Source organism: Centruroides vittatus, unplaced genomic scaffold, assembly GCF_030686945.1.
Source record: "Centruroides vittatus isolate TY-2023 unplaced genomic scaffold, ASM3068694v2 contig_549, whole genome shotgun sequence".
NCBI lineage: Eukaryota > Metazoa > Arthropoda > Arachnida > Scorpiones > Buthidae > Centruroides > Centruroides vittatus.
The window spans coordinates 1,868,309-1,893,703 of record NW_027122325.1 but is presented as its reverse complement, the minus strand read 5'-3'; the positions used below and the strand labels follow the sequence as shown (position 1 = coordinate 1,893,703).

Below are 25,395 nucleotides of genomic sequence, written 5' to 3'. Positions count from 1 at the left end.
ATTTTATTCCTTTAACTAGAAATAAATAAATATTATAATTTCAGATAAGTTAATTATTTATTCGGTGTGAATCAACGATGTAACCACCATAAATTATTCCAAGTAGTAAGTTTATACTGTAGAAGCAAGTACTTTCAATTACTGTACATTACATTTCAGTCTTCATCAGGAAAAAGATTTTTGTCAAAATAAAACATCCAAACATTTCTATTTTTTCTGATATTATCTCCTTATTTTACTATAGTGTTCGAACATATCTTAACTCTGTGTAAATTGATTATAGCTCGTATCTACGAGGATGACTAAAAGGCTCGACACAAAATCTGGAATGATCCGACTCTTTAGAGAGAGAGATAGGTGCGAAAATAACTAAATTCAGCCAGAAATCCAAAATTTTAACTTTAAATTGAGTCGCGATGCAATAATACTAAGTAAAATTCTGACAATTTGTCTTCTTGTTCTTTTCGACTCGTGAGATTGAAATTTATTTATTTCAAATAATTTTTTGAGTTTTGCTTCATTTGCAGCGATTGTATAGGTAAGTTTAAAGTACAATCTTTCTAGATTGAAATGATTTTTAAGCAAAATATCACAATTCGAGTAATGATTTTCAACAACAGTTTATCAGTCATGCGTACGCACTTCCTAAAATCCTAAGTCTAAATACAATAGAGCTTTCCATAGTAAAACTATAGTATAAAGGATATCGATATTGACATAAAGGAAACCCTAAATGAAATTTCTAGATCTGCACGTGATCGACAACGAAAACTTTTGGCAGTGTTATGTTGTTCTTTAAACGACTATAACTGGCCAATGCAACTTATGTTATGCAGACATTTACACTGTATTCACCACAAAATAACGGATATTAGCCACTAGAATGGACCACCAGAGGAAAACCATTTCAACGTTGAATTTAAATAAAAAAAAAAAAAAAAACATTACAATCAGTATATGTTCAAACCAGAATTATAATTACTTCAACAATTAAATTTGTATATAGAATTGTCTTGGTTGTATATAAATTTTCATATTTAATAAAAGTTATTAAATTACATATTAAGAGTTTAAAGATTTGATTTTAATAATCAAGTCTTTAAACACTTAATATAAAATTTAAGATTAATTGCGCAGTTTTAGATTAATTTATAATTAATAATAATGTTTCTAACAATTATTACGGAGAACGAAAAGAGAAAAAGGTGTACCATACACTATTCATAGTAAAACAAAAATATACAAATAAAATGAGCCAAATATAATTTTAAAAAGTTTAAATTTTGCAGTGAAACGATTACATGAAAAATAAAATCACATTAAACTGAAGTCCGCAAGTACGTTTTAAAATACGTTTTTATCATCAGCTGAAAAATCTTCAAAAAGTAGAATTACAAAAAGCAATTTGTACATTGAAATACTACGTCGATTCTGTGTTAAATAATGTTTTGTTTACTTAGCAATAAATGAAACATTAATTAACAATCTGAAAAAAAGTAAAATTGAGGAATTTTCCTAAATTTATCTCATTTTGAAAAAGATGGCATATTCATGGCTGAAGAACAAAATCATAATTTACTCAACTATTAATCGAGAATTTGAATCGTTTTGTTCTTTGTGCCAAAATCAATTGTAATCACTAAATTAAAAAACTAAATAAAGATAAATTTTATTACAGAAAAGCAAAATGTAAGCAGCAGTTATTTTTGATTCTATGCCCAGTGAGCACTAAGATGGCCTTTTTACGTGCACATTGTGAGTTCAGACAGGCCCACAACAGAAAAGATCAGATGGTGAGGGACAAACCGCTCATGAATTACTCGTCCGAATTCGATCCCAGTTTCCCAAAGTGTTATAAGCTGACGTTTCAGCTTAGAATATTTTTTCTTCAATCTCTTATTTAATTTCTTTCATTCGATCATATTCTCACATTTTAATTTTTTGTATTCACTTTTATTTTGAAGAAATTAACGTCTCGTATACATAGACTAATAATAAAGGTATTTTTAAAAGATTTAATATATGATATTTTTCTCGCTTTTTTCAGTAAGTAAAATAATTACCTAAATTTATACAGGGCCTAGACGATTAAGCACCCCAAACTAAATCGAACTTTTTATACGGTGTATCATTCTTCTTGACGTAAAAGCACAGCGTAGTAATTTTCAACCCTTTTCGTACTTTTTTAAAACTCTTTCCACCCTGTGAGCACTAAGAAGGGATCATTTAGAGTTCGGCCAGGCCCACATTGGAGCAGCCGGATAGTGAGGGACGGAAATCAACATATCGGAACGGACAAGCCCACAAAAATTCTCCGGAATTTCTCGACTTTCCAGATTCGATCCCGAATTCATTAGAGCGATAGGCTGACACCTTAACCATATCGGCCATCAGGCTTTTCGTCTAGTTCACTGTTAATTAAATGTATAAATATTGGCAAATTGCAAACTCTTCTTCCGATAATTTTTTCTTTATCCAATGACTGGAGTAACAGTTATTTTTGGAGATATAAATATTCTCTTTATAAACGATTGTTGAGGGCATCAAAAGGTGCATTTAATTGATAAATTACGAATGAAACAATTCTTAAAAATGGCATTTCCACTCTTTTAATTTGTGGATTTTAAAAATCTTTCTGTTTAAAAACAAAAAACGAATTGTCTATATTTGAAAAATCTAAACTTTGAGAAGCAGATGTTCCTAATGGAAATACTTGCAATTCCTAAATGCAAGAAATAGAAGTAATGTATCCTCAATCTATTATACTCAGTACTTATTGCTTCATTCAATTTCTTTCATCTGTTTTCAGATATGCAACCTTGCGACCTTTATTGCATAAAATATCCTGCACAGCTACTACTTTCTTCAAAAGTTTGGATAATATTTCCGCTTCTATCTCTCAGTGTGTTCATTTCTTTTCTCCAAGTTACAATATTACATTTAGTGCTAATAATATTTTACATTAGTTTAAGACAACTAAAATGAAAGCAAATTTGTTGATTTCAGATCTCACGTAAGTTATTTGTCCTAGTTCAATAAGAAAATAAATCATAATAAATAAATAGGCTATATAAATAACACGAGGAATTATTTATTGTGACGTCGTCACAATGCGGGGCAGCAATTTTTAACCATATTTTTAAAATTTATTTAATTTAAAATATACGCTTTCCACCTCAAATTAGTAGTGTCTTGCCCCTGTACATGATACTTTTCCTGTTAGCAACAGTCATGCCGTCATCTATCTAACTTCTTACAGGGGAAAAGTTTTGAATTGAAATAACGTGACCTCCGATTTGTATCGGAAGTTCATATATAGTTAATTGGGGTCTCCTGCTCGTAAGCTTTCTATATCTGGTCTAATTCTTCTATCTAACTCAGTTCTCAAGATTAAGGAAAGACCAGACAGGCAAACACCGGACGGACAGATAGACTTTTTGGGCTACAATTTTTTCAAATTGTAGCCCAAAAAGTTATAATCAGACCATACAGAATTCTTTCACATTTCACTTTTTGATGAGTGAAAAAATTACAAGTGCGATAACTAATGGTTGATTCATATTTCCATATAATAAAGATTAGCTAAAATAAAGATTTCTTCCATTGTAAAATACAATGTAGTAATATTAAAGCATATTAATGATATAAAAATAGAATTTTGGAGAAAATTACAATTAAAGCAAGAATGAAAATTATTATTTTTTGATTTTTTCAATTTAAATTCCGTTTCAAACTAAAAGAAAATTTCTATACGAGCAAGTTTTTGACTGAAATAGATACAAAAATTTTCGTAGTAATTTTTAATACAATTTTGAGCAAAATAAAATTTTAATTATAGAAAATCGGTTTTAATTTTTTAACTACTGTCTATATCTTTGAAAGTTCTGGGGGAAAATATTCTTTTCACTCTTGGAAACATATTTACAGAAAAAATAGTGACAGTGCTGTCATATTTTCGACCAGAAAAATGTATTTCAAATTTTATTTATTTGATTTAAATTTGAATTTTGCGATAAAATATCTAAAATAAATTTTTCAGATGTCTCAGGTTGTAAAAGTGAAAATTAGACATTCCGCTTTTTTCTAGAAACAACTGAAAAAAATATTCTAGAACGTTCGATGTGGATATAAAACCAGGGGACATTTCATCATATACTTCATTGAAAATAGATATATCAGCAGTGTTTGACAATATTAAACTTTCGAAAGAACACATTTGTGCGCTGTTAATCTATCATTTCAAAAGTGGCCACAACGCAACGAAGGCTCATCAGGCAATTGGTTCAAAACTTTAAGGATGGGGATTTCTCGATTTCAAGATGAATCCCATTCAAGATTTTCGAGTGATTCAGAATTCTCGATGGAGATGTCAAGATGAAACCTATTCCACTATTGATAATGGTGTTCTACAACTAATAGACGATAATCCGCGGTTGGCAACCAGAAAATAACTCTAGTAGCCAACCGTGGAATAGCGTCTATTACCTAATACAGAGGTTTCCAACTTATTTTTTTTATCACGGAACCTTTTTCACCTTAGTAACAAATGTTGAAACCCTGCAGATATTAATACTAGGTAGCCACTTTAACTAAAACCAAAACAGAAAGTAAAAGTACAGTTAAATATAATAAAAATTAATTAATTAAAATTAAAATCAAATCAATTGAAAATTTAAACAATGTTTTTAAAAACTATTTAAAAGAAATTTTCAAATTTACGTTATTTGTGTGCAGTGCTGACAGAACATTTTGCTTTTAATATATAGATTTAACGACTGTATTTTTATTTATATGTTTGATCCTCTTTAAAGTTATGGTTTGTTAATGATTTTCTAGCTTTAGTTTATGTTTTACTGTTTTTATGGTTTCCATTACCTTGTTAAACATTATATCATGATTTCGGTTCGTTCTGTTACCCACTGTTTATAAAACTACAAATAACTTTAGCAAGTATATGGTCTCGGATGGAGTCCTCATTTCTTCAAACAAGGACTCGATCCGAGACTAGAACAATTACACCACACATCCCAAATCTGCATTGGCACATTCATATATTACTAGACTCGACGGGTTTTATTGTGGAACCCCAAACTTTTTTGGCGGACCTTAGAAATCCGCGGAACACAAGTTGAGAACCCCTGGCGTAAGTGCAACAAATTGAATGTTTCCATACCCTCAAGTTGACATTTTGACAAAGTCCGATACCACGACAATGAATTTGTCAAAGAAGACAATCCCATATTGGACACCATAGAACAAAAGAGAATAAGAGAACAACTTAACTATAAAACAAATGGACCAGACATACCAGAATTTACAAAAGAAGAAATCTCATGGACCATATCTAATTTTAAGAAAGGAAAGGCTTCCGGTCACGATTTAATAACAATAGAAATGGTGAATATCATAAATAAAAAGATTCCATCGCTATTACACACACTATATAATAAATGCCTACAATACGCAATATTTCCATCAGAATGGAAACAAGCAAAAATCATACCAATATATAAACAGAAAAACAAAGACAAACGGGATCCGAGAAGTTATCGACCAATTTCCCTTCTACCGGTAATGGGGAAAATTCTAGACAAAATGATAGTCTATCGTCTTACAGCATGGCTAGGTTCAATGAAATGGATAAATAAAAATCAATACGGGTTTCGAGAAGGCTGTTCAGCCGAAGACGCCATATCAAAAGTTATAGACGAAATTGAAACAGAGAAACAAAAATACAAATGGGTCATAGCTTTAAGCTTAGATATAGAGGGCGCATTTGATAATGCATGGTGGCCTCTCCTCCATACAAAACTAGAAGAACTAAATTGCCCACGTAATCTCTACGCACTCATATGTGACTACTTAACAAACAGGAAGACCTTCATAGAATACTCAAATATTATAATAGAAAAAGACATGACTATGGGATGCCCGCAGGGTTCGTGTTCAGGCCCGCTATTCTGGTCTATAATATTAAACGATCTCTTAAATGATAATTCTCTAAAAGATAACAAAATTACAGCCTTCGCAGACGATATAATGGTAGTTTGTTCGGCAGGTAGCAGATTAAGAGTAGAGGAGGAATGCAATAGGACCTTAGAAAAAATAGTTAATTGGGGGAAAAGGAACAAATTAAAATTCAACCCGGACAAAACAAACGCCATTGCCTTTACAAAATGTCAAATTGAACGTAGACAACCAACCATAAAAATGAATGGAAAGGTAATCAGATGCACAACTCAAATAAAATATCTTGGAATAACAATAGATAATAAACTCCTCTGGACACCACAGATAGAACAAATAAAGAATAAAGTAGGTAACTTATTCCAAGAGATTGCCAAGGTAGCGAAAAGAGAATGGGGCAGGAGTGGGAAAGCATTAATACAAATTTATAAAGGTGTCATCATACCAATTGTCACGTATGGTGCACAAGTATGGGGGAAAAGAGTAAATCTAATACACACAAAAAGAAAAATAATTAGTCTCCAAAGAAAAATTTTACTAAGAATTACAGGTGCATATAGCACTACATCTAACGACGCTTTATGTGTAATGGCCGGACTGCTACCGTTGGATCTGGAAGTGAATAAAAGAAGAGACAACAGAAATATAATTAAACAGAATATAAATTCCCATGATATCCTCAGAAACGGAGACGTAATAGAACAGAAACTAAAAGTGCATCAACATCTGAAAAGATTCGAATGGAAACATGTCAAAATCACACAATACAATGAATCACACCCTCACAGAGTATATACGGACGGTTCAAGAAGTTCAACGGGAGTGGGTGCCGCCTTCATCTATTTTACAAGAACACGTGAGCAATATCACAAAAAATTTAAACTAGATAACAGATGTAATAATTACCAAGCAGAGTTGGTTGCAATCCACCAGGCAATAAAGTGGATCAATACAAACAAGAAGAATCTACAAATACTAGTATGCACGGATAGTGAATCAATACTAAAGGCACTTAATGACCCAAACAATACGCATGAACTTATAAACAGTATTAGACAAAACATCATAATTGGAATAAATAAGATACAACTTAGTTGGGTTAAAGCCCATATGGGAAACATTGGCAATGAGAAGGCGGATAACTTGGCAAAGGAGGCCAGTGATTTAACACTAAAGGAAATATACAGTAAGCTGTCAGAGCAATATATAAAAAGAGAAATAAAAAATAAATATTTAATCATTTGGCAAAGAAGATGGGAAGAGTCAAGAACAGGCAGAGAACTATTTGAATACCTACCGGATATAAACCAAAGAGTTACGAATAGTTACTTTATTATACACCATAAAAATACAAGATTTCTGACAGGACACGGAGATTTTGCAGACTACCACAGAAGATTTAACCATGGGAGTGACGGTCTTTGCGAAAACTGCGGAACTGAGGAAACCCCAACACACATACTAATGGACTGTATCAGATATGAATTACCAAGACATAATCTAATGCTGATATGCAATAAAGAAGGATATCAATGGCCAGTACGAAAACGAATCTTGATCAATAATGAGCATATCTACCATCATTTTAATGAATTTATTAAAATAAGCTATAAAAATAGAATATAGAAAAAAATATAGAAAAAAAATATATTCACATAAGTAAATAACAGTTAGCTAATTTATGCTGGGAAACCTCTATAATCGAAATTATCTCGATAAAAACTAGCTCTTCCTAAGGGATGAATACAGTCTGTGAATGTTTCTGTTGTAGCAGTTAGGGTAGTACAAATTGGTAACAGGTCTTTAGTGTTCACATTCAATGCTGAGTTTAGGACATTCCATTTCACTTCCATCCTCTTTATAAGTTAATTCTCAGTGCTTTCCTTGGGATTGCTGAACTCTATATATAAAATAGGTCCAAAAGTTCGGTGAAATACATAAAATCTGCAATGGGACTTTCACCTCTCTACCGTAACACATAGGTGAATTCTACACTAATTCAAATTGCCTAGGATACTTTCCGCAAATGTACATAACTAAATCATTTGAACGACATAAATGCCAAATTGTTCACCTCTTCAACATCAATAGTATGAGACGGTGCTAATATATTTCATAGCAGACTTTAGACTATAGTGATATACTCTGCACTGCTCACTTAAGTAAATTAAATCATCAAAACCACCTGCACCACATAGGTGCCTTATCTAACATATTCCTATCAACTATTGGAATAGTTTGTGAAATAAACTTTCGTAGCCGACCATAGATTATAGTGATACACCCTCCACTGTGTTATAAAGCAATTAATATTATTATTGTTTCTATAACCATAATAACCGATAACTAATATATAATGGAATACATGTAAGAACTCAACCAGTGCGTTCTGAGAAAACGCGCTGAAACAAGAAATGGTTTCATATGAAACACTAACTGCAAACACATTTACAAGATTAACAACGAAGGGAAAATACCAATAAAACTCCATGATAGAATACAACGTCAGCAGAAAGATATAACACAACAACTAGGAGGAATAATCACAGAATACCATGATAGCACACAACGATAAAGACGGGAAACCCCTATCCTCACCAAAATAAGTATCGGGAACATGCGACAGAATATGTCAATGGGAACGACAGAATAGCACGATGAGAAAGGATAGAATACAACGAAACGGAGGACAGGAAAACAGCGATAAAACACAACGGGGAGGAAGAAGAAATACACACTAATACCATAGAACAACACAATAAGACATAAGAATCCTCTTAATACCGAAGTGAGTATTGTGCACAAAGTGTTAGGGGAGTTCATAGGAGCTTTGTCTTTTCCTTGTCTAACTGTCACTACTCAAAAACTTAACAAACATTCTAACATGAGTGAACTTTCGAACTCATCAACATTATCCGGATACAAATAAATTATAAATTAGATAACAATGTCGGGATAATAATATAGCGGCTACGTCCGCATGAATGTATTTAAACCCTTGCAAAGCAAGATGCGAAGCAAGGTCGTGAATAAAGTTGGAGTACCAACCTCCTGACGAACTGTCAGGAAGGATGAACTGCTCCATTTAAAGTAACCACGACAATGCGCCAGCATATGGAGCAAAGATGACATTAGAGAAGCTGGCCAGCCTGGGCTGGGAAGTTCTGTCTCATACATCTTATAGTTCAGATTTAGCTCCAACTGACTAACATCTATTAAGCGTCCATATTCCCAATATACAATTCAATTATAATACCCATGAAAGAATTGTGCTCGAGACTTTCTTTATTCTATTCTCACGGGATTCAAAGTTTGCAGCAAAGGTGGCGAAATGTGATTGATATTGATGATGATTACCAACAAGACTGAACTGCAATCGTTGTTGAGTTAGATGTCAATTAACATGTTTTTTTTTAAATGTCTTAATTTCACCTTTACAATCTGATAAAATCGTAATGTGGCCGGCAATATATCTTTTAAAATGTTCTTAAAATGAAGAAACATCGGAAATCACGTTTTGCTAAGTTCCTATGCTACTTAAATTGCATTTAGAAAATGAAATGAAAATTTACGAGAAATAATTATTTGTTGTTAAAATAAATTGGCAAGACCAAAACAATAAAAATAATATTAAAAAAATGGAAACCACCAGTGGCCTAGTGAATAAAACTGCTAAACGTCGGTAAGATCTAATTAGAATATAAACTGTTAACATGATATGAGAAATATCCAAATCAATGGTTTTCTATATTATCATCTCTCCAAAAGATTCACAATAACATTAAAAACATTTATTCAAAATTCATTACATGTTTCGGTTTGAACGTCCTCATTTGTATAAATAAAGGAACTAGAAGAATAAATAAATCAATACGTAGAAATTCATAATTGCTGGAAACAAATGCAAAATATGTAAATGCACCAACAATGCCTGATATATTATTAATGAAAATCATTACAGTTGTTCGTATGCCTGTTAAAAATGTAGATATTGAAGTTGTTACTTTATTGGAATATTTTTTTCAGTGTTTTTAAATAGTTATACAACTTAAAATAATATAAATTACAAAATTTTTAAAATATAAGTTTTAATAATCTTTAAAAAAACTCCATAAAATTTGATTGTGAAAACTATTTTATTATTAAAATTGCGCTCGAAACACTTGTGTAAAGGAGGCCTGACGTATGTGTTGTGGAGACTTTTTGTGGGAAATGTCTGATTTGTAGGAGAAAAATATATCCTGAAATGTTACATTTTATAGGTAACGGACATCGTCAAAATATTTATCTTGTCTCCATTCACTAAGTGTAAATTTTTGGATCTTTCCTGTTATATCACTTATTGAACATTTTCATTTGTTAAATACTGTAATGAGGACATACAAGCTGAAACATATAATGAATTTTGAATAAATTAATTATTATGCTTTTGTGTCCTTTCTATAGTAATTTTGAATAAATGTTTTTAACGTTATCATGAGGTTTTTTCAGAAATGAAAATATAGGAAATCTTCGACTTGAATATTCTTTATATCTTATTAACTGAACACAGATTCGCACCTGACTAACGAGCTAACCACATGGAATTTTCGGAGTTTTCTTCATGTGTCTAAACTTAACAGTTGGCCAATTCCCATAGAAAGTTCTCCCGGGAGCAATCCCTTAGCCGATCGCCCAAGTGTTGCATTACGTTATTCCACCAATCCTATTCTATATAACAATAACAAAAACCTTATTTGATTGAATTTATTACCCATACATTCTTGGATAATTTTTTTTATTTTATTAATTATTATTATTGTCTAGATAAGTCAGCAGAAAGTGTATTCTCAGTTTCGCTTCTTTCCCTTTATATAATCCTGATACTAATTTTGATAATAAAGAAAGGAATAACAAATTAAAACTAGCATTTTTTCTTTGTTCTTTTTAAGCCTTTGTATAAAAACTACTCAAATTTTATGTAAACTAATTGATGACTGACATATTCTTTTAAAAAACTATTCTAGTACCATAAATTATTTCATGGATTATAGTGCAAAATATCGAGTAATTTCCAATACGGTACATATATACTGCTCTTATAATCTTTTACTTTCGTTAAGTCAGCTTTTTATTACTCGAAATCAGGATTAAGATTATAATTTTTTACTTTTTTAGTCGAAGTCTTGGCTTTGTTTCTCTTCCTAACTGCATTTTTAAAAGTGTTTCTCATTTCGCCGCTGACAATCAAAATAATGAATCGGCTAAATCTGAAGCACTTTTGCAGGCTTGTTTTTCATACGTTAGTATGAAAAACAATAAGTGATAAAGTACAGTGATAAAGTACAATTCAATACCAAAACACACGAAAATAATTTAATTTGGTTCTATTTCTTTCCGATAAGTTGATTATGTTTTAGTAACATTACAAGGTAATTATTATTTTGTTATCAGAGATAAATTATATGATGTCAAAAAACAAAACTACACGATTATTATTACTGTCCGTATAAAAATTAAGAGCCTTAATTAATATATTTAAAATTTTTACTTAATTTATCAGTAAAACTGTAAACCATTTTACGTCACCTATAATATTAGAATATAAATGTAACAATTTAATGAGCCAATGAAATATGCAGAAAATTGTATTAAATAGCATAAGTAAGAGTTTTTCAAATTAAGACAAAAAATTTTAGGATTGTAACTACTGTATTTTCTTTTGAGAAAATTTAATCTTTCGTCTAAATATTATCGATTAAATTTCCAAAAAGACCAATTATCTTCCATGTATATTTGTGTCAGCTATTTTCATCATTACTATTATCGAAACAGCGTATTTGAATAAATATATAGTATAATGATTAAAATGTGACTAAGAATATTTTCAGATTTCCAGCAAAATTTTCAATTGTTTTCATAAACGTGGAAATAAGCAACGCCTCTATCCTTCTGCTTATCTGTATTAAAAATATTTTCTCACTTCAATTATTATTATTATAAAAATTCTCGGAGGAAAGTGTAAACACCTCAATGTAGATTGATCTTACGTAGTTGAAATGTTTATATAAATAAAATTTAGACGTAATAGAAAAATTGTTTTAAAAATAATTCTTACGTTATTTTCATTTGGTTTCTAACCAACCTGCAAAATAAAATAAAATAGAAATGATCTTTATCTAATTTAATTCTATTTCAAGTAATCATCGATAATGAAATGTTTAATATTTATTCGGGAAATTTCTTAATAGAAAATTTGTTTAAATTGAACTGTAAAATTATCTTTATTAAATTTGTTTTTCTTATTTTCAATTTAACGCAAATTATTTTTAAAAGTAATATTACGGATAATGTGTTTGGTTTATTAATGAATTACATCTATAAATATTTTGAGAATTAAATTCTTTAGTAAAACATTTACAAATAATTGATTTTAACGTTTATTGAAATGTTGTATTTAACTAATATTTTCTTATTACAACATTAATTTCCATTTAATATTTAATTTTATTAATTATCTTTAATCCGAAAGTATAAGAAAAATAAATAAAAAAAATCTTAAGATAAAACATAAAGCTTAATTAATTTCAATAAATGTTATATTTTATCAACATAATTCCACCAAAATGGCATTTTTAATTGCAAATATTGTGTACTGACATAAAATTTGAATGTTTTCTTTTCTTATTTTATCCAGTATATTCTGTACTTTATATCTATAACACTACAATATCCCTAATAAATCCTACTTTAAAGTTTAGAATATTTTTCATCGAATAAAGCCTAACAAATTCAGAACAAAACAAATATAGACTATGTAAAATAATTTATTTAAAACAATTTCTAAATTTAAATAAAAAAGGTGTCATGAGATCAGTTATCAGCATTCATATTCCACCTGTGTTATTCTTTTTTCGATATAGTTCTGTGATATTATTTAGAATAAATTTTATTTATTTTTCCCGCGACTGTGCTTGGTTTTACATCCATAGATGTTATATTAAGCTATACTACTTTAATTAATCAACATATTGATAATTCTACTCATCCTTAATTTATTCTATAAAAAATATAAGCAAAATATATTTCATACTTTACGTGTCCAGTGAGTAAGCTTCTTATACCTTTTAATTAATTACAATCGATTTTTCAAATATAATAAACGAAAATAACTTAAATGGTTTATTGAAAATAAATTCTAAATTAAATATTACGAGCATTTCATTAAAGCTAAATTAAATTACATTAAAGTATTACTTCATGAAGAATTACTCTATTTAATATAAAATATTTCATAGTATACGCGATGCATTAATAACGAGCTTGTGTACAGACAGTTTTCCATTATACTGACAGAAAGTGCTTGTAATAATAAACAGCATCGAAGATATTTTCTTTCTGGATTTGTTTACGTTGTTAAAGAACCAAATCTACTTTCAAAGCAGTAATTTAAAAATATCTCGTATTAGGAAATTATGCTATTTTCACACGAATAAATAAATGCATTCGATCATTTGAAAATTCTGTAAAAATATGTTCTGACAGATCGATTTTAAAATATTTTATGAAATGATAACTTTGATATAAATTATTACTAATTCAAAATATAATTTAGCAGTACATTTTATTATTTAATGTAGTATAATAATTTATTTAGTATATTATAGTATTAAATTATATAATATATTTTAGTTCATTTTTAAAAATAAAAGATTAAACAAAACTATATCTTCACTAATTACATGGGTCAATATAACTTTTTTGTTATACTTTATTAAACTAATTTCTAAATTTGGCCATCACATCAGAAATTGTTAAAAATATTAACACCTGAATAGGGGCTAGTTTCCCATAAATGTCCACTTCCCCTTGGCAGATCGTCCCTATTTTGCATTGCCTTATCCCATCAATCCAATTCTTTTCAATAATCAGCTTTTGTAAAAATAATATAAAAACACCTGCATGTTTATTATATTTCGAATTTCGAATTTATTTATCACAAAAAATATGAAAAACACTTTCAAAATTTAAAATAAAATAAATACTCACAAAGTGTTTTTGGCCTTTAAGTAAAAAGCTTTCATTGTCTTTACAGTTCACAAATATAGAGCGATCAATGTTAATTTAAGCATTTTGTGTGTATCAGTTATTGTAATTATTATAATCGTTTTTAATTAAAAATTAACGAAATAATTTATATTGTATATCGAACAAAAATTAATAATTTCTTCATAATTATCGAGGATTTGACGAATAGCTAATATAAAATATAAAATCTCAAACCACAAAATTCTATTAATGATGTAGGCTAACGTTGTAAGGAGACGGTTTATACATTATAAATAATTTTAAATATAACTTACGTTCTCACTTTAATCGTAAAACAAATAAAATGCAGACATACAAAATTTAATTCGAGATGAATATAATAAATCACTCGTGGACTGCTCTATAAATATATGCATAATACATGTACATTAGATGTGATTTGCAATTAATAAACCCGCAATCCAGATTTTATGGATACAATCTATTCTTATTTTTGACATTAAAATGACTTCAATATTTATGGTAAGAAGCAAAGATTGCCTGAAGCGAATAGGAATCGATTTAAACTTTTCAAAATTATTGTCGAGAATTAAAACATTTTTCATCAGATAAAGTTATTTGACGGAATAAAGAAAGTTTATCCATTTTAATAGCAATCTTTTAAAGAAATTCCTTTTAGATTTTGTTAAAATGCAACTTTAATAATAAATTGGTAATAAGCGCATTTTTCTTTTCATTTCAAAGACATTTTTTAAATTTTCTTCCTATCTTAAAATTTATTTTAAAGTATTTTAATAATATATGAATAATTTTTTTACGTTTTCATCCTTTTTTTAAAATTATTACGAGAAATATTCAACATTTATAAGAAATTTTAAAGTGTCTTCCTTGCATAAATATTTTATGGAAGAAATTAAGTCAATTATGCTTTTCTTATTATTACGTTATATTAAAATTAAATTATTAATATATTACAAATTTTTATGAAAAAGAAGACACTTATATGCTGACGTGAATTTAAATAATATATTTTACCTTGATATTTTGCGGTTATATTAATAAACTGATATTTAAAACATTTTGAAATTTTATCGCGCTTTAAAAATTACATAGTCGATAACTAAAGAATAAAATGAAAGTGAATATTATTGGTTTAAATGGTCACTTAAAATGTAAATAAGTCTAAAGAGTGAAATTTAAATTTTTTCTTATTTATATAGTATTTCGTTCCAACACCATAATCTCAATTTTCGAAAAAGAATTGGATTTAAGCAATTCTTTTATTATCAATAAAATATCTCTTGCACCAACATTTGCTTCCAGGTATAATCTCTAGGGAAATTATATCTTTCCGTTTGGAGCTACTTACAATAAAATTGAACATTACTATTTTCAGGAAAAATTTTTTATGTTTTAGAATATATTTATGTATTTGATTTCATTTGCCAATACACGATTTGCAATATTTAGCTTCTAAAACTTACTAAATATGTTTTACAGCTTCGATATTTTTTCTGTATATCCATAAATATCCGTTTTTAAATTTCATGTTTTTAATAATCTAAAGTAACCACTTCAATACGATCCAGAAGTTTAACTAATGATATATAGGTTAATTATTAAAAGAGTTTCGAATTATTAATTAGAATTTCCACTTTCAATTTATAAGAAAATCACTTACACTTCAACAAGATAGTTTAATTATTGTTTTTAATAGTAATTAATTAATTAATTACTATACTATGCGATTTCTATAATTTCTTACTTTTTATTTATTTATGATTCTTCTATAAAATAGTTAATGAATATGTTGCACCTTACCAATATACAGTAAGTGTATGATCAATATTTGTAAGTTGATTTGCGATTTCGGTAGTTTGTAGAATAAATTGGTGTTGATTTTTCTTATTGTATAGATAGAGATATAATGTAGATGTCAATATACGTGCTAACTGTTGTCGTATTCCGGAACAAATATAGATTACAGTCATTTCTATCAAACAGATAATAATGACAGCAAGAAGCCAAATAACAAAATGACACCATGTTACTACAAAAACAAAAAGTAATACGCTTTATTTTATTTTAGAACTCTAAATCATAAAAATATATATAAATTAATGTTATTTATAAAATAATATTTGTTTCAAATCCAATAAAATAACTTTCGTATTTTTAAGATTCTGTTATAAAAATAACAAGGAAAATTATTTCAATAAAGTTATGACATAGAACCTATTTAAAATTAAAATTTTAATATTTTAGATCATCAAGTTGGTTGAAAAGTTAAATATAACGTGGCGTAAAGTGAATCTAAATTGATTTTTAAGCATCGTTGGAGCTGATCCTTATTAATAATGCGTAGCGCGACACGAATTAGACAAACAAGACGTAACAAATAAAAGGTGAGTAAATTATCTAGAGTGACATTCACTTGGCAAATTGTTTTATAAAAATGATCTTGTTTATTTCAGAATTTTCAAGAAACAGGAAATAATCAGAGTTTTGCTATTTTCCCATTTAATTTACCATCACCAATTTAATTTGCGCTCAGTCCGAAGTTGGTTTCGGACTAGGTGAAGATGACTTTACAAATTCAATTTATTTTATATGATTTATACGCGTAGGCGTAAATAATGAATAGAATTTTAATTTTCCGCTACCATAGCCACTGCCAGAATGTTGTCATTCAAATGCTTTACTAAAGCGAAATTTGAATAAATAATGAATAAAAATTGAATAAAAAGTAAAATTTGAATAGAAATAAAAACTGTACTTGCAGCGTAAAACCAAATCGAAACAATATCGTATTTTATTAGTACTCGATAATTACTAATTTTATTTGAAAACTCGATTATAATCCCAAACCATTGATATAAATGAGATTAACATATTAAAACCGTCTCTATTTCTACAAAATACATTATACAAATTACATTTATAGAGCTATCTAATTATGATAACTAAGGAAATATATTATCTGACGATAAAATAAAAATAAATGACAGATTTTTAAATTTTATATAATATAAAAATTAAAATTATATTTCTATTATGGCTAAGTCAATATAAAACAATACATATAAACTTTTAACTTGGTAAAACTTAATAAATAAGATTTATTTCTTTAATAGATCCTTAATTTAAATTGAAATAATTGACAAATTTAACACTCGAAAGTATTTATCTTTTAAACGAATGAGATTATTTGAATATTTTAAATGAGATTAATCTTTAAAAGTATATTTCTCTAAAATCTCTATTGACATGATATGCAAAATCTCTTAAGACTTTTTTGCAAACTAATCTGAAGTGTTTGACTTTGTTAGAAATTAATTATCTTATTGAGATAGACAACTTTACCAGCAAAGTGACAGAATAATTCAGAAATTATACACAGGTTTCGGGCAGTTACATAACATTGCGGAAGTACTGTCTCATTTAGTTTTTTCTTTTTTGGTAGCTTGCCTCGCGGTGGTCCACTTATTTCATAGCTGTTTATATTATACATTTCTAATCTGCATAAATGCTTTTCTTATATGGAATCGGATATTATTAATATTTGTCCATCGCTGTGAGTTTTTTTTTTATTTACGCAGATTTAATATTATTATCTAAGACTGAAATAAATTTATAGAAGATTAAGTTACTATAGTTTCTGAGTATTGTAGAAACAAAGATCTTAGATTAAGTCAAAAATAATGGCTTTCCGTCGTGATCTTCTCTGCAAGACAAGCAAATGGTTTTGGAGGGATCTCTAGTACAAATGTAAATATTTAAAAGTAATTTTCAATACATTTGATACATTTAAAAACCATTTTGATAGAATTATTCCTCAAGTTGTAGAAATTAATAACAATATAATATCATCGTGTGTTAAAATGAAAGTTAATGATGTGAATATCGCTCTTCAGTATGTTTAACTTAATTTGGTCTGTAATTTTTTTTTTAGATATGATAGAGAAGTTCCAAGTTTATTTTTTGAGAAGCATGTTTAAATTAGACAAATCTATTCAGCTTAAGCCATTTGCCTCGCGTACGGAAGATTTCTTTTGAGGCTTAAGTGATTTCAATGTTATTCATAAGTTATGCGCACATTCTGTAACCCACAATCTTTAGTATATGGAGATATATGTTGAAGCTAACCTTAAAAACAGGCAAACGATATGGTTTAATGATAGAATGAACACATTCCATTTAGATGGTAGGCGCTAACGGCAGGATAGATGTGCAAGTATGATGATGTTACCACCAGTATACCAATATTTCATAAGCTCTTCCTGCTGGTAGGATGGGTGGTAGGATAACCAGAGAGAGAGAGAGAGAGCAAAATAAACGGTAAGTCAAGGTCACTATTGGAAAAATGTGAATCAAAATAGGTCACCGAAAAGACACACACGATCTCTTTGCCTTACGAGAGCCGCCATATTTAATTCCGCGATTCCTAGCTGCCAAATCGCGAAGTTATGTATTCAGCTCTTTCTTCGAAGCTCGAGCTACAAGATGCGATATACTTCATCCTGCTGGTAGGCTTTATTACTGTAAAACAAAGCGATTAAAATCATCCTATCAGGAGGATGATCTATCGTTTTTTTTATCAGCCATCACAATTATTAACTGGTGGAAAGACTACTCTGCCCAACAGGACAGAATAAAAGTATCACAATTAGTGGCGTGGCGTAGCGTAGTGGGGGCGGCAGGGGCGGCCCGCTCCGGGCGGCACTTTAAGAGGGCGGCAAAATTTCACAATAAATAATAATAATACCTAAATAAGGGGTCGGCGAAATTTTCCTCCGCCCCGGGCGGCTGACACCCACGCTACGCCACTGATCACAATTTCATTTTTTGGTATATTGAGAGTTTATAACCTACAAGTTATTTGTTTCGTTACACTTTGTTCCACAAAGATATCTGTATAACGTTGTAAATACGACGAAATCGCAATTTAAATTTATTTAAAGATCGTATAATTACCTTTATATAGGAGAACTCGTTTACTCTGTGCTGAAAAACAAAATACCATTGTTTACCCTATTTTATATTATACGATATTCGATAATATAAGGCGTAAATATCTGCACACTGTTTAAGATAATTGTTGTTATTTGCCTCTGTCTAAACATTTAATTTATAGATATGTAAATCGAGTTTAGAATATTTTTAACTTGTTAAATCAGTAAAATGAATAAATTTAAATTGTGCTATTCGAATCCTCCGACAGAACGTGTTTCCTTTAAGTCAATAAAATTTAATTTGATTTGATTTGATCATGCAAATGTTCAAATGATGAATATTCAATTGCAATAATTCAAAATTAAAAGGAAAAAGGATTAACTCGTTTAATCACTCTTTCCATATATAGAAGCATATTTATAATTATTTACGGACGTATTTAATTTTCTTAATGTTTCATATAATGCAAAATAACACTTTAAATATTTATAGAAAGTAAAATACTACATATTTACAAAATTATAAAGATTATAAGTGTTCGATATAAAATATTCAGTGGCTTGATCGATGATTTAAAAGACGGTTCCAATTATTCCTCGTTCAAAGGTAAAGCTTATTCAAGATAAAAATGGAAAGATTCTGTCGGTTCTAGGGCTTGCTTCAGTAGCAAAACCCAGAATAGAAAGATACTGGGTTTTGCTTCTGGGTAACTAATGTCTTATTCACTGATGATCATCCAAAATAATATTCTGTCATTTAATATGTTCCACACACGATTATTTTCTTTTACTATAAACACCAAAATCACATTTTAGTTTTGTGGGATATAAATTCTATTTAATTTCATTAATTTATTCGTAGCTTATTACTAATTCATCGTTTATTAAAGTAGAAAAAATTAAAAAAAAATAAACTTAGCTAATTAACGCATTATAGCTTTAGTTATTAACACTTTGATGATTTATCTGAACAGAATTTTCTTTATAATAAATCTAAGTCTTATAACGCGTAAGTAAAGATGCATTTTATTTTAATTAGAAAAATAATTACAAAGTATATATTTAAATTTTTATTTTAGATAAAATAAAGAATATTGAATGATCTCTAATAAATATAATTACCAGGAATCATTCAATATTGTTACAAGAAGATAGAAAAAGTGTAAAAGTGGAAAAAATTTAAACCTAGACTGAAAAATCTTTATCTGTATTCTATTGAATATAGATAAGCAAGGGAAAAGAAATATGAACTATTTGTACCTACTAAAATATAAAATTAATTAAACAAATTAAAATTTATAAGTGTCTTGTATTTTATAATTGGAAATACCCAATAAAGATAAAAATTTTATTAGCAAAATTTTACAATGTATTTTTAATAATGCGAAAGACAATAATAAAAATATGAATACAATAGTCCCAATTTAATATTTTTTGAAAGTATGAATTTATACTTATTGATTATTGAGTTTAAAAATTATATAGTATAGAAGTCAATCTTACATCCAATATCTAAATCGTTTATAATGACTTTTGATTTGACACTTCATTAATTTGAAGTGGAGACAAACAAATAATTAGTTACAATACTGTACAGGTATAACACGAACCTGGAGGTTTTATAAATATACTATTTAAAGAAAGAATCGATAATAATATTACTTCAAAGCTGGAAAAATTGTTTACACTAATAATAATATAAAATTGTGCCATTTTTTAAAAAAATTAATTTATAAAAATAAGACATATTTCTAATTAAAATGTGATTTATTGTATTTAAAAAACATTCAAAAATTTGTCTGTTTAACTAAAATAATAGTTTAAAATTTATTTCGTATTTTTTCTTTGTTTTTTAATCTGCATTTCTCATTTAAATTTATAAATTAAAATATTAAGTAAACAGAAAAAGTTGACACATCGATATTTAAATTTCATAAATAATTATCTTATCATAATTGAATTAAAAATGAATTTGTGAAAATAGATTTTCCCTATACTTCTGATCATTACTTTGTTTTCCTGCTTAATTTTTTCTCATGTATTTTGTCTTTAAAACCAAATTACTTATGTTTCCATTAAACTGAAATAAAAAGAAAACAAACAACAAATCAAACCATAATTCCATTTTGTGTTCCAGAATATAAACACCAAATCTCGTGCAAAGTGTATAGAATAGTTTGTTAAGGTTCAAAGAGACGTAAATAAATAATACTATGATTTCAATCTCCCATAAGCAGGAGCGCATAAAACTTTTTGTGTTTTGTTAATACTTAAAAAGTTAATTGAAAGACAATGTTAAATAAAATGATCTTTTCAATTAATTGTTTCTCAAGAATATATTAAACCGGTATTTAATCGTATGTTTGTTTTCTTATATCTTAGGAAATTTTACATAGAAGATGAACTTTTTTATTTATTTGTCTTACTTTTTAGAATAAAATTAAATATTAAACAGAGATTAATGTTAAAAAATTCGCTTATAAATTTTTTGTTTAGTTATTTGACTATTTGTAAATGTTCAACAAAAGCATTTCATCCTCAAAATATTTATAGATGTAATTCATTAATTAATCTAATATGTTTATAATATTATTTTTAAAATATAATTTGCGTTTAATTGAAAATAAGAAAAAAACAAGTTTAATAAAGATAATTTTACAATTCGAATTTATACTAATTTCCTGTTAAGAAATTTCCTAACTGAAGATTTAACATTTCAGTATCGATTATATCGTCTTGACAAAGCAGTACAGGGATTAAGTAGCAGATTCACATACATCGAATTTAATTTTAGGTAGAAAATAACGTTATACGTTAAAATATTTGAAATCGAATAAAGAAACATCAAGATCAAAAAGCAATATGTGGGAAAAGTTCAATTTTACGAATCAAATATAATCTCACAGGCTAAATTAAACATTTAAGGCACAAGTTTGAAATTCGATTAAGTAATACATTATTGTAGCAAAACTTCCAGTTATATTTCTACTTATTCGGAAAGAAATTACTATTTTTAATACTCGAGAATATAAAAGAAACAAAGTATTTTTCAAGTGTGAAATCTTGTATTATAGTACATTTCACTTTCACAAAATGATTTGTTTTATTATACGAGAAAGAATATTCATACGATCTTGCATTATTTATATTAATATTATATAATTAATAAATTTTATATTTATAAATTAAAATGTGCTTATAGTTGAAGTTGCTTCTCTATTGAATTTTACTGAAAATTCTTAATTTGATACAAATATAATATTGCAGCTTGTCTTTATTATAAGATAAAACATTTAGGAAAATTGTATTTATGAAACTGTATGTGTTTATTATGTATCTAAAAATATGTAATGGTTTATTATTGACATTTTATATCTACAAACGACAAAAAACTTATTTTCGGACGTTTTCATCTTCAAGGACTCTCACAAATGTTAATTAATATTTGTTATTCATTCCTTTTTCTTGTCACAAATAATTGGAATTACAATATTATTAATCATTCCGAAATACTTTATAAAAGTATAATCCATTAAAGGATTCAAATACGAAAAACAGAAATGCTCGTAATTAGCTAAAATGTTATCACTAATCATATTCAGTTTCTCGAATAATCAAAATTATCCTATTCTTTTTATATCAAATAAATAAGACATTTTATGAGCATCTGTTTTGAATAATTTAAATACACACGAAATTTTAATTTTTAAGCTATAGAATTAAAATTACTTTGTACAGCGCACAATTAAATAATTTACAAAAACTATAAAATTTTTAAAAATTAATATATAAACTTAAAGTTGTATAAATTCGTTTATGATTAATATATATGTACTGTACACTACATATACAATAGTAAAATCGGACAAATTTAGATAAAATATGTATTATTGCATTGTAGTTTCTGCTGATAATGTCAAGTTAAATTTAGTAAAATTATAAAGAAAAGAATGAAATTATGATTAAAAGTAACAATATATTAACAAATTTCCTACCATCTTCAGGCTGGTTTGAATTTTCTATGTTTGTTAAACAAGTATTTTTCTTGTTTTGTAGCTCTTCTAACTGATCCATGATGAAATGAAATTCATTTACGTGATCTGTGCAATAAAGAAAAACGAACGTTAACATTTTTTTTATAATCATATTAAATAAGTTTTAAACAAGCTTCGTAGAACATATCAGCATTAAATATTTAGAAAGGTATCGCTTTATGAAATCTATGAATAAAGAAGACTTAAAATTTTCAGAATATCGCATTTCATTTGAAAGTACTGTACATACAAAAATTTGCATTAAAATCATGCGATAAAAGACATATGCAAATCCTAACGTGGTTTATCGGAAAAACGAAACCAAAGTAAACAAAATATAAATTTCTCTGATAGAAGTGAACCGAATGCGCAATATTATTAATAAAATTACTTATTTAAAATAGTTCAAAGTGTTATAATATATATTACAGTAGTGATTAAAAGAAATTAGTATAAATTCTTTTCTATTTATACTAATTTCTTTTAATTACTATTGTAAAGTAGTCCAAAATTATGAATAGAAAAGAAGAAGAAAAAAAAAAAAAAAAAAAGATAATCGTCATAAGATTTAATAAAGAGAAATGAAAATAATTTATAACTGTATAATTTCAGCAATCAAAGTTATTTGATATTAAAATTATGTGAAAACGTTTCAAAAACATGTCTATTCAAATAATGGATACGATTAAATAGATCAATTTGCGTATTCTTTGCACGTTGTTCTTTTCATATATTATTATTTTCCTTTATGAATGACTCGAACAAAGGCATTGTCATCTGATTTTGCAACAGCTGTCTTCGAAATGTTGCAAGTTTGATGCATTGATCTTTTCATCACACAAAAACTAAGTGCTGACTTATATCATGTTTCTAAATAAAGTATGCTCTATAATTAAAAAATAATTTTGAACTACGTTGAATAAATTCATTAAGTATTTATGCTTTAAAATTATTTATGTGTCTGTTTGAATCAGGAATTTTATATATATTATCTTTTATGACAAGACAATTCGTGGTATTTCGATTACCGATAATAAATAACGTCGTGCAAAACGGTAATAGTCATACGCTATAACTTTGATTAAGAAATTACTTCCTGATAAAGGAAAACATTTATAAAATTTTTTTAACCTTTATATTAAATTATAACAAAATAAATCAATTATGAATAGTAATTATTCATTAATAATTTATAAACACAATTAGTGTGATTTTAAACAATTTTTTATTCATTTGTAGTAAAAAGTTTTACACGTGTATATATATATATATATAACTAATCAGGAAAAATTTTATTTATTTCTGTAAAATAAAAATAAATAGAATACTTACTTTCGAATAAACTATTTAAAATTCTTTAAAATTAATTATTTTCTAAATAATTAATTATAATATTATAACTATTAGGTTTAAAGATAAAAAGATAAAAAATTTTACATGAATTGTATAAAGATTAAAATTGTGCAAGTAGTGAAGATTGCTTACCTGAGATGTTTCTCAGTTTATCACTTAGCCGTTGCCAGGTGATCGCTCTTTTTACTCTTATTCGGCGGATGTTATCCATAGCGAATGTTGCGATCCTAGCGATAAAAAGGAGAAACAGCCCACTCGTAAGAAACTTTTTGTTTTCCTTTTTACAGGAAATTATATATTATGTTAGAAATGATTGTATAACACGATAAAATTATATGCTCTTATATTGTTCATTTTTAATACTTTTCGTTTGAAAATTAACATCAAGTCAGTGAAAAATTTAATAACTATTTGTTGTTAGAATACTTTAATATTATTTATGAATTAAAAACAATAGGTTTATTTTTCTTTGTTTTCCAAATTTTTTTTCTCCCAATGGAATTCACATCGAAAGAAAATGTAAGAAAAGTTTATTGATATCATATGAAAGCTACCAATAATAATATCTGTGATATTATTATCATATCAAATGAAAACATATTTCTGTTAGTTTTTTTATAGTAGAAATGCTTTATATATCTTATACCTGCCAACAGATTTGTTAGATTTGTTTTCTAAGTATAGAACGATGGCTAAACAGTTTATTAATTTTTAATATATAAAAATATCGGGTTTTTTCTTATGCCTGAAGCTCTTTAAAACTGTTCTAGCGGATCATATTATTTTGCTATATCATATAGTATTATCTAATTACATCTTTTTTAAATAACTTAAAGGTCCATCTTTTACTAATTATAATGAGTTATCTGGTCGACGTGTTATCTTTTGTTATATAATTATTTGTTAATGAAAAAAATTTCAATCAAGAAAATACAAAATTTCATATAAAATTGAACATTTTTCATGCCGTTATAATTTTAAAATAATATCATTTCATAGTTTTAAAATTTCTAAATGTTTAATCCAAGTAAAAGTAAGAATTAGATATAAAATCTTTATAA

The 25,395-nt window shown here is 27.5% G+C and overlaps 1 protein-coding gene across 1 annotated transcript in view; it reads right to left on the bottom strand.

The window, feature by feature from the left end:
* Positions 1-24,524, bottom strand: part of LOC136978698 (secretin receptor-like) — an 80,422-nt gene extending 55,898 nt beyond the window's left edge. The window contains exons 1-2 of the mRNA XM_067274465.1: positions 24,467-24,524; positions 22,943-23,047 (exon numbers count right to left, since the gene is read on the bottom strand). Of these exons, the coding sequence (XP_067130566.1) occupies positions 22,943-23,021 (79 nt within the window). The 5' untranslated portion in view covers positions 23,022-23,047; positions 24,467-24,524. The remainder of the gene's footprint in view (positions 1-22,942; positions 23,048-24,466) is intronic.
* Positions 24,525-25,395: the final 871 nt, after the last annotated feature.